We start from the raw sequence: 21371 nt of genomic DNA, 5'->3' as shown, positions 1-21371 counted from the left end.
CAATTTCAGTGTCTGATAAGATTAACATTTATAGACATTAATAAATCTTGTCAAAATCAATATGTAATCTATTGAAATTTTGGGCAGTATGCCTGTTTGATATGAATTCATATAGGAAGTGGAAAATGGTGTGCGTCTGCGCATGTGTCCCCACCTCCAGGTGTGTGACATACCTTGCATCCTCTGATCTCCCTGGTCATTGCCCCATTGTTTGTTCTGATTGGCTAGTGTCAGTCCCTTACCTCACAGTTTTACTGCCTCTGCTCCTGCCCTGCTCTGTAGAGCACCATCGAAGTCCAAAGATCGCTGCCTGCAGTGTTTGCTCAAGCTTTGTGCCATTACACTGAATGGGATCCCGTTCCGTTACCTGTTGCTGACTGTCTCCCCCAGCCCCTCACATCCCAGCACTGGGACTCCACCTTTTCTGCTCTGTTCCTGCCTTCTACCTAGGGGTCTGTGAGGAGCGCCCCTGTGCGTCTACATCTCGGCTTGTGTCTGTATTTGACCAGACGGAAGCACAGATCTGTCTCCTGGATTTTTTCTAGTTCAACTAAAAGGGAGGGCGCGCTGAGTGAGAGAACTGGGAGTCATTGGTGTTGTACTTTCTCCCCGCTCCTCTTATTTGTACCTATCTGTGTGTTTTGCTGAAGGACCTTGCCGTTCCTAAGGACTCTGATACCATTCTTCCCACTGACGTAAGTGACTGAAATGATTGGATATTAAAAAAATGACTTTCTACTGATACTGCTGCTAACAATGTGGTGAACCTGTGTCTGGGGTCTAGGAGGGAGTCTGTCTACAAGTTCAGAGACTTCCGAGATACAGTATTTGGCTATTGAGTAAAACCTGATCAAAGTCTAATTGACCTCCAGCATCTCAATTATCTTAACCACAATAAAGCACTGTATCCAAGTGTATTTTCTGGTACAATGAAGGAAGTAGAGATGTCCAATGTGAGTCTCAACTCAAACAAAATTGTATGGAATACTATGTGTGTGTGGTTTATGGGTGTGGGAAAGCATTGTGATTACCTAGTTGTTTTGGTTTTTCGTGTTGTGGTGGGCGTGAGAGGGATAGATGACCTTATGACCTCTGGTTTGGAGTTTTGCATACAGCTGTTGATTTGTCAGTTTCTGCCAAAAAATAAATGTAGCTGTGGTGATTGACCTGCACAGTGTCATGGTGACAACCCTGTTGACATTATGGACGCACAGAGACTTTGTCTCGCTAAAAAATATATGACCCATTATTGTAAACCCATTGTGGAAAGGAAAATTACTCTGTTGAGAATCTGAAATGGCAAATTATATAAGTGGTTCATCATATGATCTCCATTTCTATATACTATAAATACATATAGATTAAATACAGTTTATGTAACTCTAATTCTTTCCATTTACTTAAATAAAAAGTGTGGGCTGTATATGAGGTTGAGCTGGTGGCGCCCATCACGAAGGACCTAGAAAACGGATAAGAAGAGAGATAAGATAACTTGAGAGGAGCTTTGTGAATATACTGTAGGGAATACCAGGTCTAATGTTCAGGGTTATGAGCTAACTCACGTGTAGTGACTCAGTATGGTTTATCAACAGGATATTTTTCTCTGGTACTAAGCGTTGATAAGGATTGGCGCTACATCTCAACATGACATACAGTGCATTCAGAAAGTATTCAGACCCCTTGACTTTTTCCAAATTTTGTCACGTTACAGCCTTATTCTAAAATGGATTAAATTGTTTTTTCCCCCTCATCAATCTACACACAACACCCCATAATGACAAAGGTAAAAACGTTTTTAGAATAAATTTAAAAAACACTGAAATATCACCTTTACATAAGTATTCAGACCTTTTACTCAGTACTTTGTTGACGCACCTTTGGCAGCGATTACAGCCTCAAGTCTTCTTGGGTATGACGCAACAAGCTTGGCACACTTGTATTTGGGGAGTTTCTCCCATTCTTCTCTGCAGATCCTCTCAAGCTCTGTCAGGTTGGATGGGGAGTGTCGCAGCACAACTATTTTCAGGTCTCTCCAACGATTTTCGATCGAGTTCAAGTCCAGGCTCTGGCTGGGCCACTCAAGGACATTCAGAGACTTGTCCCGGCTGTGTGCAAAGGGTCGTTATCGTGTTGGAAGGGGAACCTTCACCCCAGTCTGAGGTCTTGAGCACTCTGGAGAAGGTTTTATCTAGGATCTCTCTGTACTTTGCTCCGTTCATCTTTCCCTCAATCCTGACAAGTTTTCCAGTCCCTGCCACTGAAAACATCCCCACAGCATGATGCTGCCACCACCATTCTTCCCCGTAGGGATAGTGCCAGATTTCCTCCAGCTTGGCATTAAGGCCAAAGAGTTCAATCTTGGTTTCATAAGACCAGAGAATCTTGTTTCTCATGGTCTGAGAGTCCTTTAGGTGCATTTTGGCAAACTCCAACCCGGCTGTCATGTGCCTTTTACTGAGGAGTGGCTTCCGTCTGGCCACTCTACCATAAAGGCCTGATTGGTGGAGTGCTGTAGAGATGGTTGTCCTTCTGGAAGTTTCTCCCATCTCCAAAGAGGAACTCTAGGCTGCTCTGTTAGAGTGACCATTGGGTTCTTGGTCACCTCCCTGATCAAGGCCCTTCTCCCCTGATTGCTCAGTTTGTCGGGGCAGCCAGCTATAGGAAGAGTCCTGGTGGTTCCAAACTTCTTCTATTTAAGAATGATGGAGGCCACTGTGTTCTTGGGGACATTCAATGCTGCAGACATTTTCTGGTACCCTTCCCCAGATCTGTGCCTCGACACAATCCTGTCTCGGAGCTCTACGGACAATTCCTTCGACTTAATTGCTTGGTTTTTGCTCTGACATGCACTGTCAACTGTGGGACCTTATATAGACAGATGTGTGCCATCCCAAATCATGTCCAATCAATTGAAGTGGACTCCAATGAAGTTGTAGAAACATCTCAAGGATGATCAATGGAAACAGGATGCACCTGAGCTCAATTTCGAGTCTCATAGCAAAGGGTCTGAATACTTATGTAAAAAAGGTATTTCTGTTTTTAATTTTTTATAAAATTGCAAAAATGTCTAAAAACATGTTTTCCCGTCGTCATTATGGGGTATTGTGTGTAGATTGATGAGGAAAACAATTAATGTAATCTATTTTAGAATAAGGCTGTAACATAACAAAATGTGGAGAAGGGGTCTGAATACTTTCCAAATCCACTGTACTCTACCAGTATAGAGGGAAGAAAACTTAATCCATAGCACGTTAATGTACATGAGCTTTTACAAGAGCTTCACCCTTGATAGAAGAAACTAGTATGGTACAGTCAATGTCTTTATGAGGGACTATACATTTTACTTGCTCTGATCAGATTTGTATTTTCTTCTATTTTTGGGTCGTTACACCAATTAGGTGTTTTTTGAGTAGTGTATCTTGGTTAAAGAAAACACATTATATTTAACTTAATTTTAACATTGTTTCATAAAGAGCACATGTTCAACTTAAAAATATATATTTAAAAAATCCACCATCTCAAGAGGTAGTAAGTTCCTATTGGATAGTCCATCTGTAGATGGTCTACAGACTGTTTACTGACTATCAGAAACATTTCAACGATCTCCTAACCTTAACCCTAACCCTTATCCTAACCTTATTCTAAACCTAACCGTAACCTTAGCAAGCAGTTGCTTATCAACAGATAGTTTGTTGATAGTATGAACATCTGTAGAGCAGCCCATCTACAGGTGGACTATCCAAATAAAGTGTGACAAAATAAAGTAACAGAGTTGACGACTTCATCTTAAATCAGCCGTAAATCCCTTTGTCACAGGGGGAATGGAAGCTTTTTGTGTGCAACAGGGAGGAGGAATTACATGCAAGCTTCAGCTTATTATTTTTGTATTATTAATATTACGTTTCTAGCCTGTCTATCTATGGTTGACGTGTGATGCTCAAACTGCTCAGTTTTCCACCACAAAATTGTTTAGAAAAAGAGTAGACCCAGATCACCTGCTGTTACACTATAATTTGACTATTAGATGTTCAATGTCTCTTTAGAATAGTTTTTTTAAAGGAGTAGTTTCACCATACGACTTCATTTCATGTAACAGCGTTGACCTTAAAATGAGGGACAAGTTTTGTTTTACTTTAAAATGAATCATTAATAACATTAAATAAATATTCATCTTTAAAAATGGCTTTGTCAAAGCAACAAAATAACTAGGGCTTTACAATGAGGGTGAAAACTTGGAGAAATGTGTGTGTGTGTTAACGTCTTCCTAGAAGTCACAGAGGACTTTAGCAAGTCTTTATTGAATTTTACATGTGGTCTATATTAAAGGCACTTCATTTTATATAACAGGATTTTAAAATTAAATATTTGTGCACAAATAGAATATCATGGAACAACCCTTTTAACACGTTTCAAAGACCCCTAATGGAACAAATTATTAAAAAGGCTCTAGCCACAGTATTCCAGAACAACATTTATGAAATTCATATTTCAGGGATTCTTGAAAGATGGGACAATCTCAACTTTTCTTCACAAATATTTGTCTTAATATTGACAACATTTGAAATTGACAATTTGATAGACCAAAGTACAGTATCATCTATCACCATGTAAAGGGGCAATATCCTGATAAAATGGTTTTGTGTTATAGCACTATATAATGCTCCAGGGCTAATTTATTTAGCTTTTTGGCATGTTTTTCTAGATTCAGAACATAAAACAACATTTATAAAGCAAACATTATACCTTACTGTAGGTCTAGAACTGCAAATACTTCAATAAGCTAAGAATATGTTGCAGAACAGTGATTCAAATAAAAATTCTGAATATTAACATAAACTTGGATTTTAAAGAATATCTGTCCCTAAAAAAAAACATTTTAGAAAACAGCCTATTTGGCAATGATATGAGTCAGAAACATTTATTCTACAGTCAAAATTGACTAAGTGTAAATAGGATAATTCTGGTCATAGTCCGTCTCGTCCAAAACAGAGTTTTGTGAGACTTCTGGTCGTCACTAGGTTGGGTTTGTTTCAAACCTGTTTCAATTGTTTCAATCCTGCCCACATGCCCAAAGCTGGCAGCACACAAGTAATCATCAATTCAGAGTGCAGAGGTACGCTACCCAATCATAATGCCCGTGGTAAATTTGGATCACCTTTGGATATCCCTATGCGGCTAGGTAAGGACCAACGGTAAATTACACAATGTACATTGGACAATATGTCAACTCCAATTTTGAATGACTTAACTTTAAACCAACTATAAATTGTAGAAATTAATATACAAATATTGAAAGCATATGTATATTATAGAGAGTGGTACTCAGTAATATGTATTGGATTTGCCCCAAACATAACACTTTGAATTCAGGCCAAAAAGTTAATTTCTTTGCCACATGTTTTGCAGTATTACTTTAGTGCCTTGTTGCAAACAGGATGCTTGTTTTGGAATATTTGCATTCTGTACAGGCTTCCTTATTTTCACTCTGTCAATTACAGTAGGTTAGTATTGTGGAGTAACTAAAATGTTCTTGATCCATCTTCAGTTTTCTCCTATCACAGCCATTAAACTCTGTATAACTGTTTTAAATTCACCATTGGCCTCATGGTGAAATCCCTGAGCGGTTTCCTTCCTCTCCGGCAACTGAGTTAGGAAGGACACCTTTATCTTCGTAGTGTTTGGGTTTATTGATACACCATCCAAAGTGTAATTAATAACTTCACCAAGCTCAAAGGGATATTCAATATGTGATAAAAACAAATATACCCATCCAGGTTCCCCTCTTTGCGAGTCATTGGAAAACCTACCTGGTCTTTGTGGTTGAATCTGTGGTTGAAATTCCCTGCTCGACTGAGGGACCTTACAGATAATTGTATTTGTGGTACAGAGATGAGGTAATCATTCAAAAATCATGTTAAACACTATTATAGTCCATGCAACTTAAGCATAAAACTTGTTAAGAAATGTTTTACTCCTGAACTTATTTAGGCTTGTCATAACAAAGGTGTTGAATACTTATTGACTCAAGGCATTACAGCTTTTCAAGATTTAGAAAAATATAATTCCACTTTGACATTATGGGGTAGGCCAGTGACAAAAAATCTAATCAATGTAATACATTTTAAATTCAGGCTGTAAAAACAAAATGTGGAAAATGTCAAGGGGTGTGAATACTTTCCGAAGGCACTGTACATATTTTTGCCTCTAAAAATACAAATTTAACACAAACATTTCTAAAATATGGAAAATTATTCAATCAAAAATCTTCAATAAAAACAACCATTCTTTGAGATCTTTCAGTACTCAGCACGGTGTCAAGGTTGTGCGCTACTGGTGGAGAAGTCAGGTGCAGGAGAGCAGAGAGTTGTGAACAGGCGCACACTTTATTAAGGCAGAGGCAATAAAACAGACAGACGCCATTGCGTCAAAACCTCCAGCCAAAGGTAAAAGTGCAAGGCGCGAAACAGTCACAAAAATAAGCAAATGTTTAACAATTAAACATCCTTTGTGAAGTACCACGGAATACAGGGGAAAAACCAGCCTGGCGCGTAACATGAAACACGTAACAAAAACAATTCAACACAAAGACATGGGGGGGAACAGAGGAATAAATACATGCAGTGTGATTAGGGAATGTAAACCAGGTGTGCAGGGAACAAGACAAAACAAATGGAACAATGAAAAATGGAGCGGCGATGGCTAGAAAGCCGGTGACGTCGACCGCCAAACGCTGCCCGGACAAGGAGAGAAGCCGACTTCGACGGAAGTCGTGACACACGGAGTTGACAAAAAACCTAATTAAAATGTACATATTTTAACCAAAATTCATATTCTATCTTAAAGGTCCAATGCTGCCATTTTTATCATTTCAAATGATTTCTAGGTAACAATTAAGTACTTTACTGTGATTGTTTTCAATTGAATATGCACTTTGTAGAAATCGCTCCGCCATTTCCTGGTTGCAAAAATTCTAATAGTTCACCTAATTTCAGTTTATGTGGCAAAACAAGTATAGTGTAGAGAATCATTGTAACATCTAAACATCTATTGTATTTTCAGCTTTTTAAAGCTGGTGCACAAAACCGAAAGTAAAAGACACAAAATCTAAATTTAAGAATGGGAAGCATAGAAATATCGCAAATCTGGTCGGGTCGCCCAAAAAGTTACATATTGTAGCTTTAAAATGGTAACATACCAAAGAGCATTTTTGTCATTTAGCAGACAATCTTATCCAGAGAGCTCAAAGGCACATCGACATATTTTTCACCTAGTCGGCTCGTCACAGATGGCTATTTCAAGATACTACATATGATCCTTTTTCAGTTAATATTCATTATTGACAGTTTTCAGAATTTTAAACACATTTTTGGAGATTTAGAAATTGGGATCCTTTGCTCCGGACAAGGGCATATTTACAAAATTCCAAAAACTAAAACTAATCTTTTCCCATGTAAAATTCCACTAAATGTAATTTTGTTTAAAATAATGTAAAAAAAAGTATATAAAACAATCAACTATAAAAATAAAGTTTCCCTGCCTGACAATGATTGTCCCGACTTTCAAGAATCCCTGATTTAGTTATTGAATTAGGCCTCCTCCAGGATCCATTTAATCTGTGTATGAGAAACCTGTTCATAGGAACCTGCTCCTTGTCCAAAACTTAAAAGAGAATCCCTATAAAGCCCATTAGAGCACCTCTGTAACGTTATCAATGCTGTAATGTTGCTCAATTTCAACTAGTCAATTCTCTGTGCTCATTTAGATATCAGGAAGCTCACTCTTTGTTGAGGGAACAGGTGTGTGCCTTTGTCTGTGGGCAGAAGGATGTATGTATGGAGGCGGGGGCAGTGATGAACTAATTATCGCTCTCATCAGTAGTGTAAAACTGATAAGAGTGGTCGTTACCAATGACACTACATTTAAAGGCCTACATGAGTACATCACTGCAAGGCTCATCATGAACTTGTCATAAAACAATTACAGCTGTTCTACACTTGCTGTTCCACACAATGGTTAGAGAATATAGACCTACTATACCATCTACTGCATCTTGCCTATGCCATTCGGCCATCGCTCATCCATATATTTTTATGTGCATTTTCTTATTCATTCCTTTACACTTGTGTGTATAAGGTAGTTGTTGTGAAATTGTTAGATTACTTGTTAGATATTACTGCATGGTCGGAACTAGAAGCACAAGCATTTCGCTACACTCGCATTAACATCTTCTAACCATGAGTATGTGACAAATAACATTTGATTTGATTTACTAAAGTAAATGAGACCGTTCCTGTCGTTAAATAGTTACAGTATACTGTAGCTGCACCACCCTTGTATGAAGAAATCATGGTCAGGGAATTTTCCCAACCTTGCTTCTCATCATTTTAGATGACGATTTTCACTATTATTCCATTATGTTTCCAGCTACTATTCCACATCACCCATCTGTTTTTTCTCCCAGGTGGAATATGGAAGTGTTGAGGTGAACATGGGGTCCCTACTGTCACGGTTGGGTCTGGAGTGTGGGGGGAAGGCTTTGAAAGGTGAGTTAAATGACCTGCTGATGTCTGATGCCCACTCTGGTGCAGAATTTATTATTTTACTGCCACACCTGTGTCTCAGCCCTAAAGTGTGCTAAAACCAGAGTTTATTTGTGGAAAAGTTGCTACTTTTATGGCCACACCAGTTATCTTTAAATGATGTTGTGTTTCCACCTACAGAGGAAGAAAGACACCTACGAGCAAATGACAGAGAACTCAACTTGTCTTACAAGTACGCTGTGAGTACTGGGGTTGACTATTTATTCCAAACCAATGTTTACATGATGTGTGTCTGCGTATATGTTGTATGCATGTTATATATGTTTTCATGTGTATGTGTCACAGTAACACGTTCCCCTCTTGCTCCCCATGCAGGACAATGCCATCAAAACCTCCAAATACAACATATTCACCTTTCTCCCGCTCAATCTGTTTGAGCAGTTCCAGAGACTGGCCAATGCCTATTTCCTCTTCCTCCTCTGTCTCCAGGTAACCTTTACACAGTCTTATGATGCAGCCACTCTAAGCCGTATCCTCTCAATGCTGCACAGGGCTGAGTCCTGTAGACAAATGCACTGGGACTGTACGCCTACATACTATACCTGTTAGGAGAACATCAGTATGACAGAATGTACATGTAATTGGACATCTTCACTGGCGTTCAACAGACATTATTTATGCTTCTCTGAACTCTTTTCATTTTAACCAGTTATAATAACTTATCCAGTTATCTTTTAGCATATCTACGTATGATTTAGATAGCACCAGTCCAAGGCCAAATCAAGGGAATCATTGTACACATATTCAAACTCCTGAAATATACAAAAACGTACATTGAATCTGAGTGCAAATGTGTATTTCTTCATAGTATCCACGTAAGCTTCCTCATGCCAATGGAACTGGCTGTAGGCCTATACAGTACTATACACAGAGTGTACAAAACATTAAGGACACCTTCCTAATATTGAGTTGCAACCCCCCCCCTTTGCCCTCAGAAAAGCCTCAATTTGTTTGGACATGGACTCTACAAGGTGTCGAAAGCGTTCCACAGGGATGCTGGCCCATGTTGACTCCAATGCCACAGTTGTATCAAGATGGCTGGATGTACTTTGGGTGGTGGACTTTTCTTGATACACACAGGAAACTGTTGAGTGTGAAAAACCCAGCAACTTTGCAGTTGTTAACACAAACCGGTGTGCCTGGCACCTACTACCATACCACGTTTAAAAGCTCTTAAATATTTTGTCAATTCACCCTCTGAATAGCACACATACATAATCCATGTATCAATTGTCTCAAGGCTTAAAAATCCTTCTTTAACCTGTCTCCTCCCATTCATTTGCACTGATTAAAGTGGATTTAATAAGTGACATCAATAAGGGATCATAGCTTTCACCTGGATTCACCTGGTCAGTCTATGTCATGGATAGAGCAAGTGTCCTTGACGTTTTGTATACACTGTATAGTAGGGAGTATAGTAGTACAATATAGCAGCAGAAAGGTGAGTTTTGTCTATCCTGGCTCCTCTCAGAGCATCCCTGAGGTCTCGTCCCTGCCCTGGTACACCACCGTGGTCCCCCTGGTCCTGGTGCTCTCCATGACCATGGCCAAGGACAGCAGCGATGACATGGTGAGCTCAACATCTACCAACTACAGTATTAAGACTGCATGCAGGAGATGGTCCACATAGACCTGTTTGTCGTCACAATTATGTACATGTCCTGGTCTCCAAATCCTTATTCTCTTTTCGTTTCCTTCGCCTGTGTAGAACAGACACAGATGTGACAAACAGGTGAACAACCGGAAGGTGGAGGTCCTCATCGAAGGAGAGTGAGTCTCTTTTTTGTTGTTGTGTAAACCAGATTCTCAGTGCTTGGAAAGTGCTTGAATGTCACAGATTAGCAACAATCTCAAGAGGGAGAGGCTACAGGGACACGCCTGGTACACAAAGTATATGACGTATGTCGCGCAGCGAGAGTTTAATGGGGACGAACGGATTCGGTTCAGTCAGTCATCATAATGAGACCTCAATTTGGATGTTAAATGACGAGACAGAATCATTGATGCGAGTAACCAGTCTTGTTCAGTACATTGCAATACGCCCGGGTATATCAAGCACACCGGTAAAAAACACTGGTGTTGCAGTAATTAACATTTACCAACAGATGGTATCAACGTGCCATCTTACACCCATAACAACCTCCCCAGCTTGCTTAGTTTATGCTTGTGACAAGAAACTTGAATTTCAGAATCATTCCGTTTTTATAGGAGTAATTGTTCCTTATTTTTTATAAAAATGTAGACATTAATGCCGTAGTTGTAGGCTACGTTGAAAATCACAAGAATAAATGTCCTTTAGCTGTCACCCTGATATTGGCTACGCTATCTAACTACTTCCCTCTCCTTAATCCAGGAAAGCAGTCCGCAGCAAGTGGGAGCATAAGACACACTGTGCCAATTTCAAAGATTTTACTGAGTTACAGTTCATATAAGGAAATCAGTCAATTGAAATAAATTCATTAGGCCCTAATCTATGGATTTCACATTGGTTGGTCACAGATACCTTAAAAAATAGGTAGTGGCGTGGATCAGAATACCAGTCAGTATCTGGTGTAACCAGACACATCTCCTTCACATAGAGTTGATCAGGCTGTTGATTGTGGACTATTGATCAATGGCTGTGCGAAGTTGCTTGATATTGGTGGGAACTAGAACACGTTGTCATACACGTCGATCAAGAGCATCTAAAACCTGCTCAATGGGGGACATGTTTGGTGACATGTCTGGTGACATGTCCGGTGACATGTTTGGCGATGGAAACACTGGGGCATTTTCAGCGTCCAGGAGTTGCCCACTGAAGTCGGTTGAGCTTCTCTGAAACTGTTTGTGACAGTTTGTGCAGATTATTTGGTTGTGTAAACGCACAGTTTCATCAGCTGTCCGGGTGGCCGGTCTCAGACGAACCCGCAGGTGAAGAAGCCAGATGTGGAGGTCCTGGTCTGGCGTGGTTACACGTGGTCTGCAGTTGTGAGGCCATTTGGACGTACTGCCACATTCTGTAAAACAACATTGGAGGCAATTTATGGTAGAGAAATGAACATTTCATTCTCTGACAACAGCTCTGGTGGAGCTTCTGCAGTCAGCATGCCAGTTGCACGCTCAAAATATGCCACACCTTGTCATGTGGGTGGATTATCTTGGCAAAGCAGAAATGTAATGTAAACAAATGTGTGCACAACATTTTATAGAAATAAACTTTTTGTGCTTATGGAACATTTCTGGGATCTTTTATTTTAGCTAATGAAACATGGGACCAACACTACATGTTGCGTTTATATTTTAGTTCAGTATAAATGCATGGCTCTCACTGAACCAAATCCATTCGTGTCCAATCAACTGCGCAACACACTTCATCAATTTGGGCACCAGGCATGTCCATATAGCCTCTCCCCTCTCAAGAGGTCTATATATTTGTTATGAATGCATCTGCTGGTGACGTTAGTTAGTGTTCTTAGCTTTCTCAAACACCAGAGGTCACTGTAGGCTTGCTTTAGCGCTGCATCATTACATTCTTGCTCTTTTCAGACTTCAGAGTGAAAAGTGGATGGATGTTCAAGTTGGGGACATCATCAAGCTGGAGAATAATCAGTTTGTCACGGTAAGAATGGAGGTGATAAAGGTGTCTGCACATGGTGATAAGGTCAAAGGGCAGATGTACAATAGAAATACAATCAGCCAGTGACGTTCACCAGTCATTCTACAGAATTGAAAATCTAACTGATTTCATAATTTATGGGGTCTCTCTCTCTCTCTCTCTCTCTCTCTCTCTCTCTCTCTTTCTCTCTTTCTCTCTTTCTCTCTCTCTCCTTTTGTTGTGTCTATCACTCTTTCTCCAGGCTGATCTTCTGTTGCTGTCCAGCAGTGAGCCTCTCAATCTTGTCTACATAGAAACTGCTGAACTGGACGGGTGTGTCTCTGTGTGTTGCATGTGTTTGTGTGTTTACCTTTCACACCTGTAAAATTTCACTGCATTTTTTAATTGTATCAGCTCTCCCTCTGTGTTTCTCATGCTGCTTTCTTCCTCCTCTAGAGAAACTAACTTGAAGGTGAAGCAGGCCCTGACTGTGACAGGGGAACTGGAGGATAGTGTAGAGAAACTGGCCAACTTCAATGGTAAGACTGGAAAAACGGATAGATTATCATGGCTTAAAAGTCTAGATCGTATTATTTAGAATACTCTTACCTGTTCATCAGTCACTGTTGTACAGTCCCTGAACCTCTCTGTCCCTGCATAGGCGAGGTGCGCTGTGAGCCTCCCAACAACCGGCTGGATAAGTTCACTGGCACCCTGACCCTGAAGGGAGAGACGTACTCACTGGACAACGAGAGGGTCCTGCTGAGAGGCTGCACTCTGAGGAACACCCAGTGGTGCTTCGGCCTGGTCGTCTTTGGAGGTGAGCCATATCGGTCCACATAATGACAGAGACATAACCTAACAGGTTAGGGTGTCCCTTTACATGGCCAAAACTTTCATTTAAAAAAATATCCTCAACCGACGATAGATCTATTCATTCTTTTAGGTCCAGACACAAAGCTAATGCAGAACTGCGGAAGGACCACATTCAAACGGACCAGCATTGACCGTCTCATGAATGTGCTGGTGCTGAGTGTGAGTATGAGTATTATACACACACAGACATGTACACAAACACACACACACAAACACACACACACACACACACACACATACACCTCTTAACTGTTGTTTGGTCTTCCAGATATTTGGTTTCCTGATGATTATGTGTTTAATCCTGGCCATTGGGAATGGGATCTGGGAATACCAGGAGGGCTCTAAGTTCGCTGCCTTCTTGCCCAAGGGGGTTAATGCTCCCTTCTCAGCCTTCCTCACCTTCTGGTCCTATGTCATCATCCTCAACACTGTGGTGCCTATATCTCTCTACGTCAGGTCAGTGCACTTTACATATTCTCTAGGAGTGACAAACATATATTTTAGATATTGTTGTAAAAAAAAAGAAAAATATGGAAATTTTTATGGACCTACATTCATACAGGTTTTTTGAATGTGTCCAGCTAATAATCACTGAAATGAAAGCTAGACAGTCAGGGAGCATAAAAAAATCCCCAAAATATGGATAGATGACTATTTTTTGCCAATTTTGACGGTGAGGAAACATAACCAATTTTCAGTGCGTCCCTCCGGATCTCGTTGAAGGCCACGGCCTCGTGGCAAAAGGAGTTTGGCACCCCTGATCTAGTCATTCACTGCATGTGTATCTAAATGTCCAAATGTGTTACTCTTACTGTGCCTTTGATGACAGGACTGTTTCACCACTAATCATCAAAGTGAATTGATTGCATTTCTTTCTCTCTCTCTTTCTTTCTCTTCCTCCTGTGTGTTGGGTGCAGTGTGGAGATAATTCGCCTGGGGAACAGTTTCTACATAAACTGGGACAGGAAGATGTATTATCCCAAGAGTGACACGCCTGCCGAGGCCAGGACCACCACGCTCAATGAGGAGCTGGGCCAGATCAAATACATCTTCTCTGACAAGACTGGAACACTCACACAGAACATCATGACCTTCAACAAGTGCTCCATCAACGGAAAGTCCTATGGTGAGGCCTGGCGCTGGAATACACCACATAAACAGTTGTCATGTGATTACACACACAAATACATTAAGACTTAATTTAATATACATTGGCGCCAATCAATCACTGTACCATGTAACTGACGAAATGTACTTCTGTTCTCCAGGGGAGTTGTTGGACTTTTCAGGACAAAGAGTTGAGATTAATGAGGTGAGAGGAGGACCAGGGTGTGTTGGGTTTATGGATTTAATGTATGAAAGAACATCTCTAAGTCCCTTTCTTTGGCAATAAGTCCTTACATTCTGTGGCACAAACATTCCTAACCCTGCTTTTTCTCTCTCCGGTAGAAAACAGAGAAGGTGGACTTCTCTTGGAACAACTTGGCAGACCCAAAGTTCTGTTTCCATGACAACAGCCTGGTGGAGGTGGTGAGGGAGGGCAACCCTGAGGTGCAGGCCTTCTTCCGCCTGCTGGCACTGTGCCACACCGTCATGCCTGAGGAGAAGAAGGAGGGTGAGCAAGCGCCTCCTGCTGGATTCACATGTTATTGCATGGGTGTAGGTGACTATGGAGGCTTGAGGTATAAATTGTACCTCACCACAGCCCTATGTCTACCCCTTAATGGGAGAACTATCTGTGTTACCAGTGGTTGGGACAACTGCTACCTACTCCATCGGCTAGACTAGTCTGGGTACCAGTATCTTTAGCTAACATTCCACTCTTTGCCTCTGGCATACGATTCCTATACGATTCCTCTGGCAAATGACAGGAGTGGCAAGGAGTGGAATGTTAGCTAGAAAGACTGGTACCCAGGACAAGGTTAGACACGGTGACATATGAATCACTCCATTGTGATCTTCTAGGTGAGTTGTACTACCAGGCCCAGTCACCAGACGAGGGCGCTCTGGTCACAGCAGCCAGGAACTTTGGCTTTGTGTTTCGCTCTCGTACGCCAGAGAGCATCACTGTGGTGGAGATGGGAGAGCTGGTCACCTACGAGCTGCTGGCTGTTCTGGACTTCAACAACGTCCGCAAGAGGATGTCGGTCATCGGTGAGTCCAACCAACACTAACCGTTATGCTTTTACAATTTTAAAAACCATAGCTATCTAGAATGATCTGAATGACATGAAGAATCTATGAATCTATAACATTTGTTCACACTTTGGTGGCTTTATTGTAAGAGGTTGAATTTTTTTGTTTTTTAATTTGAGCAAACCAAACCTGATTATATCTTGTGTGGCCCCAAGTGCGCAGTCCAGAGGGCAAGCTGACTCTGTACTGTAAGGGAGCAGACACCATCATCTTCGAGAGACTGAACCCTTCCTGCAGCAACCTAACGGAGGTCACCACCTTGCACCTCAATGTGAGTAACCAGTGTGTCTGTGTGTGTGTTTATGATTATGTATTTCTTGTGGACCATGTGAATATATGTAAAATCTTACAAGATTGACTACATCTTGTGTCCAACCCTGTACATGTGTATAAGACTATAACTCTAAACTGTTCCATTGACAGGAGTTTGCTGGAGAGGGTCTGCGTACGCTGGCTCTAGCCTACAAGGACATAGACCCAGAGTATATGGAGGATTGGAAACTGCGCCACCATGTGGCCAACACTGCCATGGACGACAGGGAGGAGAAGCTGGATGCGCTGTATGAGGAGATAGAGAAAGGCCTGCTGGTGTGTACCACAAAAAAACCATATCATTTCAATGTCTTATCATAAGCCCTACAAGACAATCTACTAGCATAGACTGAATCTTACTGAATCTTAACGTTTGTACCGGTATGTGTGCAGCTGTTAGGATCCACTGCCGTAGAGGATAAGCTACAGGATGGAGTGCCCCAGACCATCGAACAGCTCTCCAAAGCCGACATCAAGATCTGGGTGCTCACTGGAGACAAGCAAGGTGGGTCATCTTCCTTAGAATACACTATCCGGCTGTATCACATCCGGCCGTGATTGGGAGTCCCATAGGGCGGTGCACAATTGGCCCAGCGTCGTCCAGGTTTGGCCAGTGTAGGCCGTCATTGTAAGTAAGAATTTGTTCTTAACTGACTTGCCTAGTTAAATAAAGGTTAAATAAATAAAATAAGAATCAATAGGCAAAAAAAATTATCTGGCACTTCCTGAGTCTCTTTTCTCTCTGTCGGGAACAGAAACAGCAGAGAACATTGGCTACTCCTGCAACATGTTGAGAGAGGAGATGAATGAGGTTTTCATTGTGTCGGCAAACACAGCAGAGGAAGTCAGAAAGGAACTCCAGTGAGTCCACAGACAGACTATTAGCAACCACATTCGTAGCTTGAAGCAACACAGTACGGCGACATGTAAAAGTACCTATCTCTCCCTTTCGACCTGACCAGGACTGCGAGGAGGAAGATGACACCTGATGGAACAGAGGAACCTACTGTCAAGAAGAGTAGAAGTGGCCTGTTTTGTCTTCTAAAGACGGAGACGGTGGCGGATGAGCCAGTGAATGGAGAGTACGCTATGGTGATTAACGGACACAGTCTGGTAAGGACAAGGACACTGGTGGGTCACAGGACAAGTTACTGGAAACGTAACATATTCTGAGCCCTGATTGACAGATGTTGCAATTACTTTTTTAATGATGATCGTACAATACAAAAAATAAATGTTTAAAGTGAACAAAAGACACACACACACACAAAAAAAGGAGGAATCTATTGGTTCTAGTGATGAAAATCGCTGTCTTGACGGCTTGTGTCAATCCTCTGTGTGTGTGATTCTTTGTGTGTGTGGTCCTCTGTGTGTGTGTGTGTTGTGTGTGTGTGTGTGTGTGTGTGTGTGTGTGTGTGTGTTGTGTGTGTTGGTGTGTGTGTGTGTGTGTGTGTGTGTGTGTGTGTGTGTGTGTGTGTGTGTGTGTGTGTGTGTGTGTGTGTGTGTGTGTGGTTCTTGCGAAAACAGGACGTGTTCCAACACTAGTGGAATTGTTCCAATATTTCATGAACAATCCTTCATTACTTTCCTTCTTCCCATCCCGCCCCATCTGACTCTCCCCCAACCTCCCTCTCCACCCAGGCATTCGCCCTGGAGAAGGACATTGAGATGGAGCTGCTGCGGACGGCGTGTATGTGTCAGACAGTGATCTGCTGCAGGGTGACTCCAATGCAGAAGGCCCAGGTGGTGGAGCTGGTGAAGAAGTACAAACAGGCCGTGACTCTAGCCATCGGCGACGGGGCAACGATGTCACATGATCAAGGGTAGAGAGAGATGGGAGACTGGAGAGAGAATCCGATATTATATAATACTGTAGTTAAAGATTGATACTGATGCTAAAAGTTTGACTGCTATTATACGATTCCTCTTATCAACTACTACACACAAAACACACACTCATCCTCTCACTCTCTCTCTCCCTCGACCCTCTCTCTCTCTGCCCCCCCCCCCCCCAGCTGCTCATATAGGGGTGGGTATATCAGGTCAGGAGGGTATGCAGGCGGTGCTCTCCAGTGATTACTCCTTCGCTCAGTTCCGCTACCTACAGCGCCTCCTGCTGGTGCACGGCCGCTGGTCCTACCTGAGGATGTGCAAGTTCCTGCGCTACTTCTTCTACAAGAACTTCACCTTCACCTTTGTCCACTTCTGGTACGGCTTCTTCTGCGGTTTCTCAGCACAGGTGAGACAAAAATGCACACACCGACACATAGAGACATGATGGAAAAGCTGTCTGAGATTCCTCTTTTTGTCAAGCAAAAAAAGTATGCTTTGGTTCATTTAGTTAAATATATTTTCGCTAGTGCCAGGAGTTTTTTCTGAGCACATGACCAGGCCAGGAAAAACTCTGTCATGTATGTAATGTGTGTATGCTGTGTTGTTTTTCCCACAGACGATATATGACGAGTGGTTCATCACCCTGTTTAACCTAGTTTACACAGCTCTACCTGTGCTCAGCTTAAGTCTTTTTGACCAGGTAATTATAGTGACATATCTGACATGTCTGTAATGTACGTCAGTGGCATATTATTCACACCAAGTATTTATTCCAATGTATGTACTTAATATGTTTGTATTCACGTGTTTCTCTTTAGGATGTGAATGACTGGTGGAGTTTCCAGTACCCCCAACTCTACACCCCAGGCCAGCTGAACCAGTACTTCAGTAAGAGGGCCTTTGTCTACACGGTGTTACACAGTGGCTACAGCTCCCTGGTCCTCTTCTTCATTCCCTGGGCAGCCATGTACGACACGGTCCGAGATGACGGCAAAGAAATTGTGGACTATCAGTCCTTCGCCCTGCTGGCCCAGACCTGCCTGCTCATCGCCGTCAGTATACAAGTAAGTAGGGGGCAGTGCATTGACTTATGATACGACATACAGTATGGTCAGTTTGTGGTGGTACATGAGTGTCCTGTGAATTAATGTTGGGTGGGGTTACAGCTGAGGCGAAACCATATCTGTATAAATACACACACACACACAGACACACAGACACACAGACACACAGTAACAGAGTAACAGAGTCTGAGGTAGCTGCATGTGTCTTTGTTAAAGCTGGGTCTGGACACCCATTATTGGACAGCAATGAACCAGTTCTTCCTGTGGGGCAGTCTGTCTGTGTACTTTGCTGTCATATTCACCATGTACAGCAATGGCATGTTCCTCACCTTAACCTCCTCCTTCCCCTTCATTGGTAAGTAGTACCCCTCAGCACCCCCATCCATCCACCTCCTCTCCCTTCATCATTCATGTCTTTCTGTCTGAACGTTTGGTAGTACTGTGGTGTGTATGTTCATAGGTATGTCAGTCGGTGACATCATCTGTCAATATGTAGGTAAGTGTCTGCATCTAAACGCATGTTGTCATGCTGTACTGTATGTAACAGGCACAGCCAGGAACTCCCTGAACCAGCCCAACGTGTGGCTGACCATGCTACTCACCTCTGTCCTCTGTGTGCTTCCCGTGGTGGCATACCGCTTCCTGCGCATTCTGTTGTGGCCCACCATCAATGACAAGGTCAGAGGTCGAGGGTCAACACATTTGTCATTGGCATAGAAGATTCACAAATGATTACTTTTCCCTCACTGTCTCTCTCATTTCTCCTCATCCCTCCCCCTCTAGGTGAGGTACAAGGTGAGACAGGACAAGGTGCTGCCCCCTACCCCTCGCCGTGTCCAAGCCCGCCGCACCAGTACCCGTCGTTCAGGCTATGCCTTCTCCCACGCCCAGGGCTACGGTGACCTAGTGACCTCAGGCAAGTTTCTGCGGAGGACCCCAAAGAGCCGGCCAGCCCTCTTCTCCCAGACAGACTCCCCACTGGCCCAGACCCAGCCTCAGTTCTACCGCACCATCAGCGAGCGGGAGGAGCCACCACTGAGCCCCTAGGACTGATGACCTAACAAGCACACAGTGTTCAGGTCATTAAGTCTGAAAACCCTCACTCAATCCATGCCAAACATCTATCAAATATCAATCAGCCATGTTTCTGTGAAACACTTCAACACTTGAGTCTGAAGAATGTGTAACATTCTTTGTCTGGATTTTTTTTAAATACAAGGACAACCCCAAGCCTGAGTTCAGCATTTATTGCCAGGCATAGAATTAAGAATGAAAATACTGTAATTTAATAGGATCTCTATGGTGCCAGGTGTAGATGTATGTGTAAGTGCTTGTAACTGTGAAAAAACTATTGGTGAAACAGCAAAAATATCATGCTGGGCATTAGTCAAAGGGATAATTATGTGGTATTATGTTTTAAGATTATGTATTAAGATTTTACAATGCAGATGTATAATATGTTTTATTATAGATGTATACATGAAATGTAGTTATTATTGAGGCATAATGGTGTTATTATACAATTTGGTGAGACTAAAATAATCTTGTTGAATCTAAGACAAACTTTCTTTGAATATTGTTCAAATAACATTCTAGTGAACTGTGTACTCAGGGTCTTGCATTGAGTTATTTATGATACATTAGATTATTATTTGAGATATCGTGGGTGCATTATGTCAATCATAGCCTATATCTGACTAACTGACATAGTAGATGTATTTTTGTAATATTTGTTGGACCTACATTAAGTTGTAATCTTTTTTTAAATCTGTGAATAATGTAATTTGTTTAATGTATGAATGGTCGTTATTGTATGACAGTGTGAAATGATTTTCAATCACTGAAACCCTAATCATAGACACTCTCCAATATGATTTCAATTATGTCCTTTTTCAGCATTGTAGGCTACAGCCATAATAAATGTTTGATATTTTTGTATTCCTTTTGTTGTTGTGACTGTTGTTTTTAGTCATTGATTATTTTCAAGTAGACTAGTCTAAATAGCCTACATTTATTTATATTCGCTATTGTTATTGTTGGAAACGGCTTGAGTGGCAAGTCCTGCGCTGTGCGCATTGGATAGACACGTTGTGACGCAAATATACTGTATACCGCTGACCTGTCTGGCCTCTGTTTTCACCAGCACTAGAAGCGCGGCGCCCTGAATGTTGGAAACAAGGAACTGTCCTGCAACGGTTGGAACTATTAAACAATGTACAACAAAATTATCGATTGAAACCTTCAAACTACCTGCAACATCCACCGTATGTATGTTTAATGTTGTTTATTTTACGTAATACATCACCATTCGAGGGGCGCATGTTTTATTAATCATTCAATTACGTGATGTTGAAGAGTTTGAAGGAAACATATATCGTTATTCTTCTCAATTATATAATATGTATATGCATCCATTGTAACTTTAAGTTGGAAAATTGGGAGAAGATTACAGTGCAAGTTTTTACCTACGGCTATTAGAATAAAATGTAGGTTAGGAGATGCGTAGGATTTTCCATGATGCTTTCCTGACAAATGTAAATGCATTTCTTTGTTTTTTATTGCTTTAGTGTGTGTTCATTTGGAATGTTATTTAATGTAAACGGATTTAGGACATTGTAGTGCGACTGGCAAATGTTGGTCATGTGTGTGTTGCGGTAGACTACTGGCATGATGCGGTGACACACACGTTCTGGGCTCCGCTGTCAGTTTCTCGCTTTCACACTCGCCCTATTTCACTCGCCTTCCCCATCTTTCATGCAGACCCTATGTCTGGAAAACTGTGTGTGTTTTGGAGCGATTTCAGTGCGAACAGAAATTGTATTTGAATTAGGCTACATCATTTGTAATTTGTATTAGGATATAGAATTTGAATTTAATATTTTTGAATTTGTAATGCACAAATGTAATTATACAATT

General features: G+C 41.7%; 1 protein-coding gene across 1 annotated transcript; it reads left to right on the top strand.

Moving 5' to 3' along the window:
* The first annotated feature begins 311 nt into the window (after positions 1-311).
* atp8b5b (ATPase phospholipid transporting 8B5b) lies at positions 312-20393 on the top strand. The gene is given in 29 exon segments (XM_023983878.1): positions 312-695; positions 8462-8543; positions 8721-8779; positions 8916-9029; positions 10072-10170; positions 10309-10370; positions 12126-12198; positions 12437-12507; positions 12631-12713; positions 12836-12994; positions 13121-13209; positions 13319-13506; positions 13968-14176; positions 14319-14362; positions 14500-14665; positions 15016-15204; positions 15402-15517; positions 15670-15834; positions 15952-16063; positions 16314-16419; positions 16521-16671; positions 17200-17363; positions 17365-17381; positions 17574-17797; positions 18008-18091; positions 18210-18455; positions 18672-18810; positions 19003-19133; positions 19239-20393. Coding segments are annotated over 28 exon segments (3579 nt in total). The 5' UTR covers positions 312-695; positions 8462-8488; the 3' UTR covers positions 19503-20393.
* Positions 20394-21371: the final 978 nt, after the last annotated feature.

Source organism: Salvelinus sp. IW2-2015, linkage group LG4q.1:29 (genome assembly GCF_002910315.2).
Source record: "Salvelinus sp. IW2-2015 linkage group LG4q.1:29, ASM291031v2, whole genome shotgun sequence".
Taxonomy (NCBI): domain Eukaryota; kingdom Metazoa; phylum Chordata; class Actinopteri; order Salmoniformes; family Salmonidae; genus Salvelinus; species Salvelinus sp. IW2-2015.
Note: the sequence above shows the minus strand (reverse complement) of the source record. Positions and strands in the feature narration are given on the sequence as shown.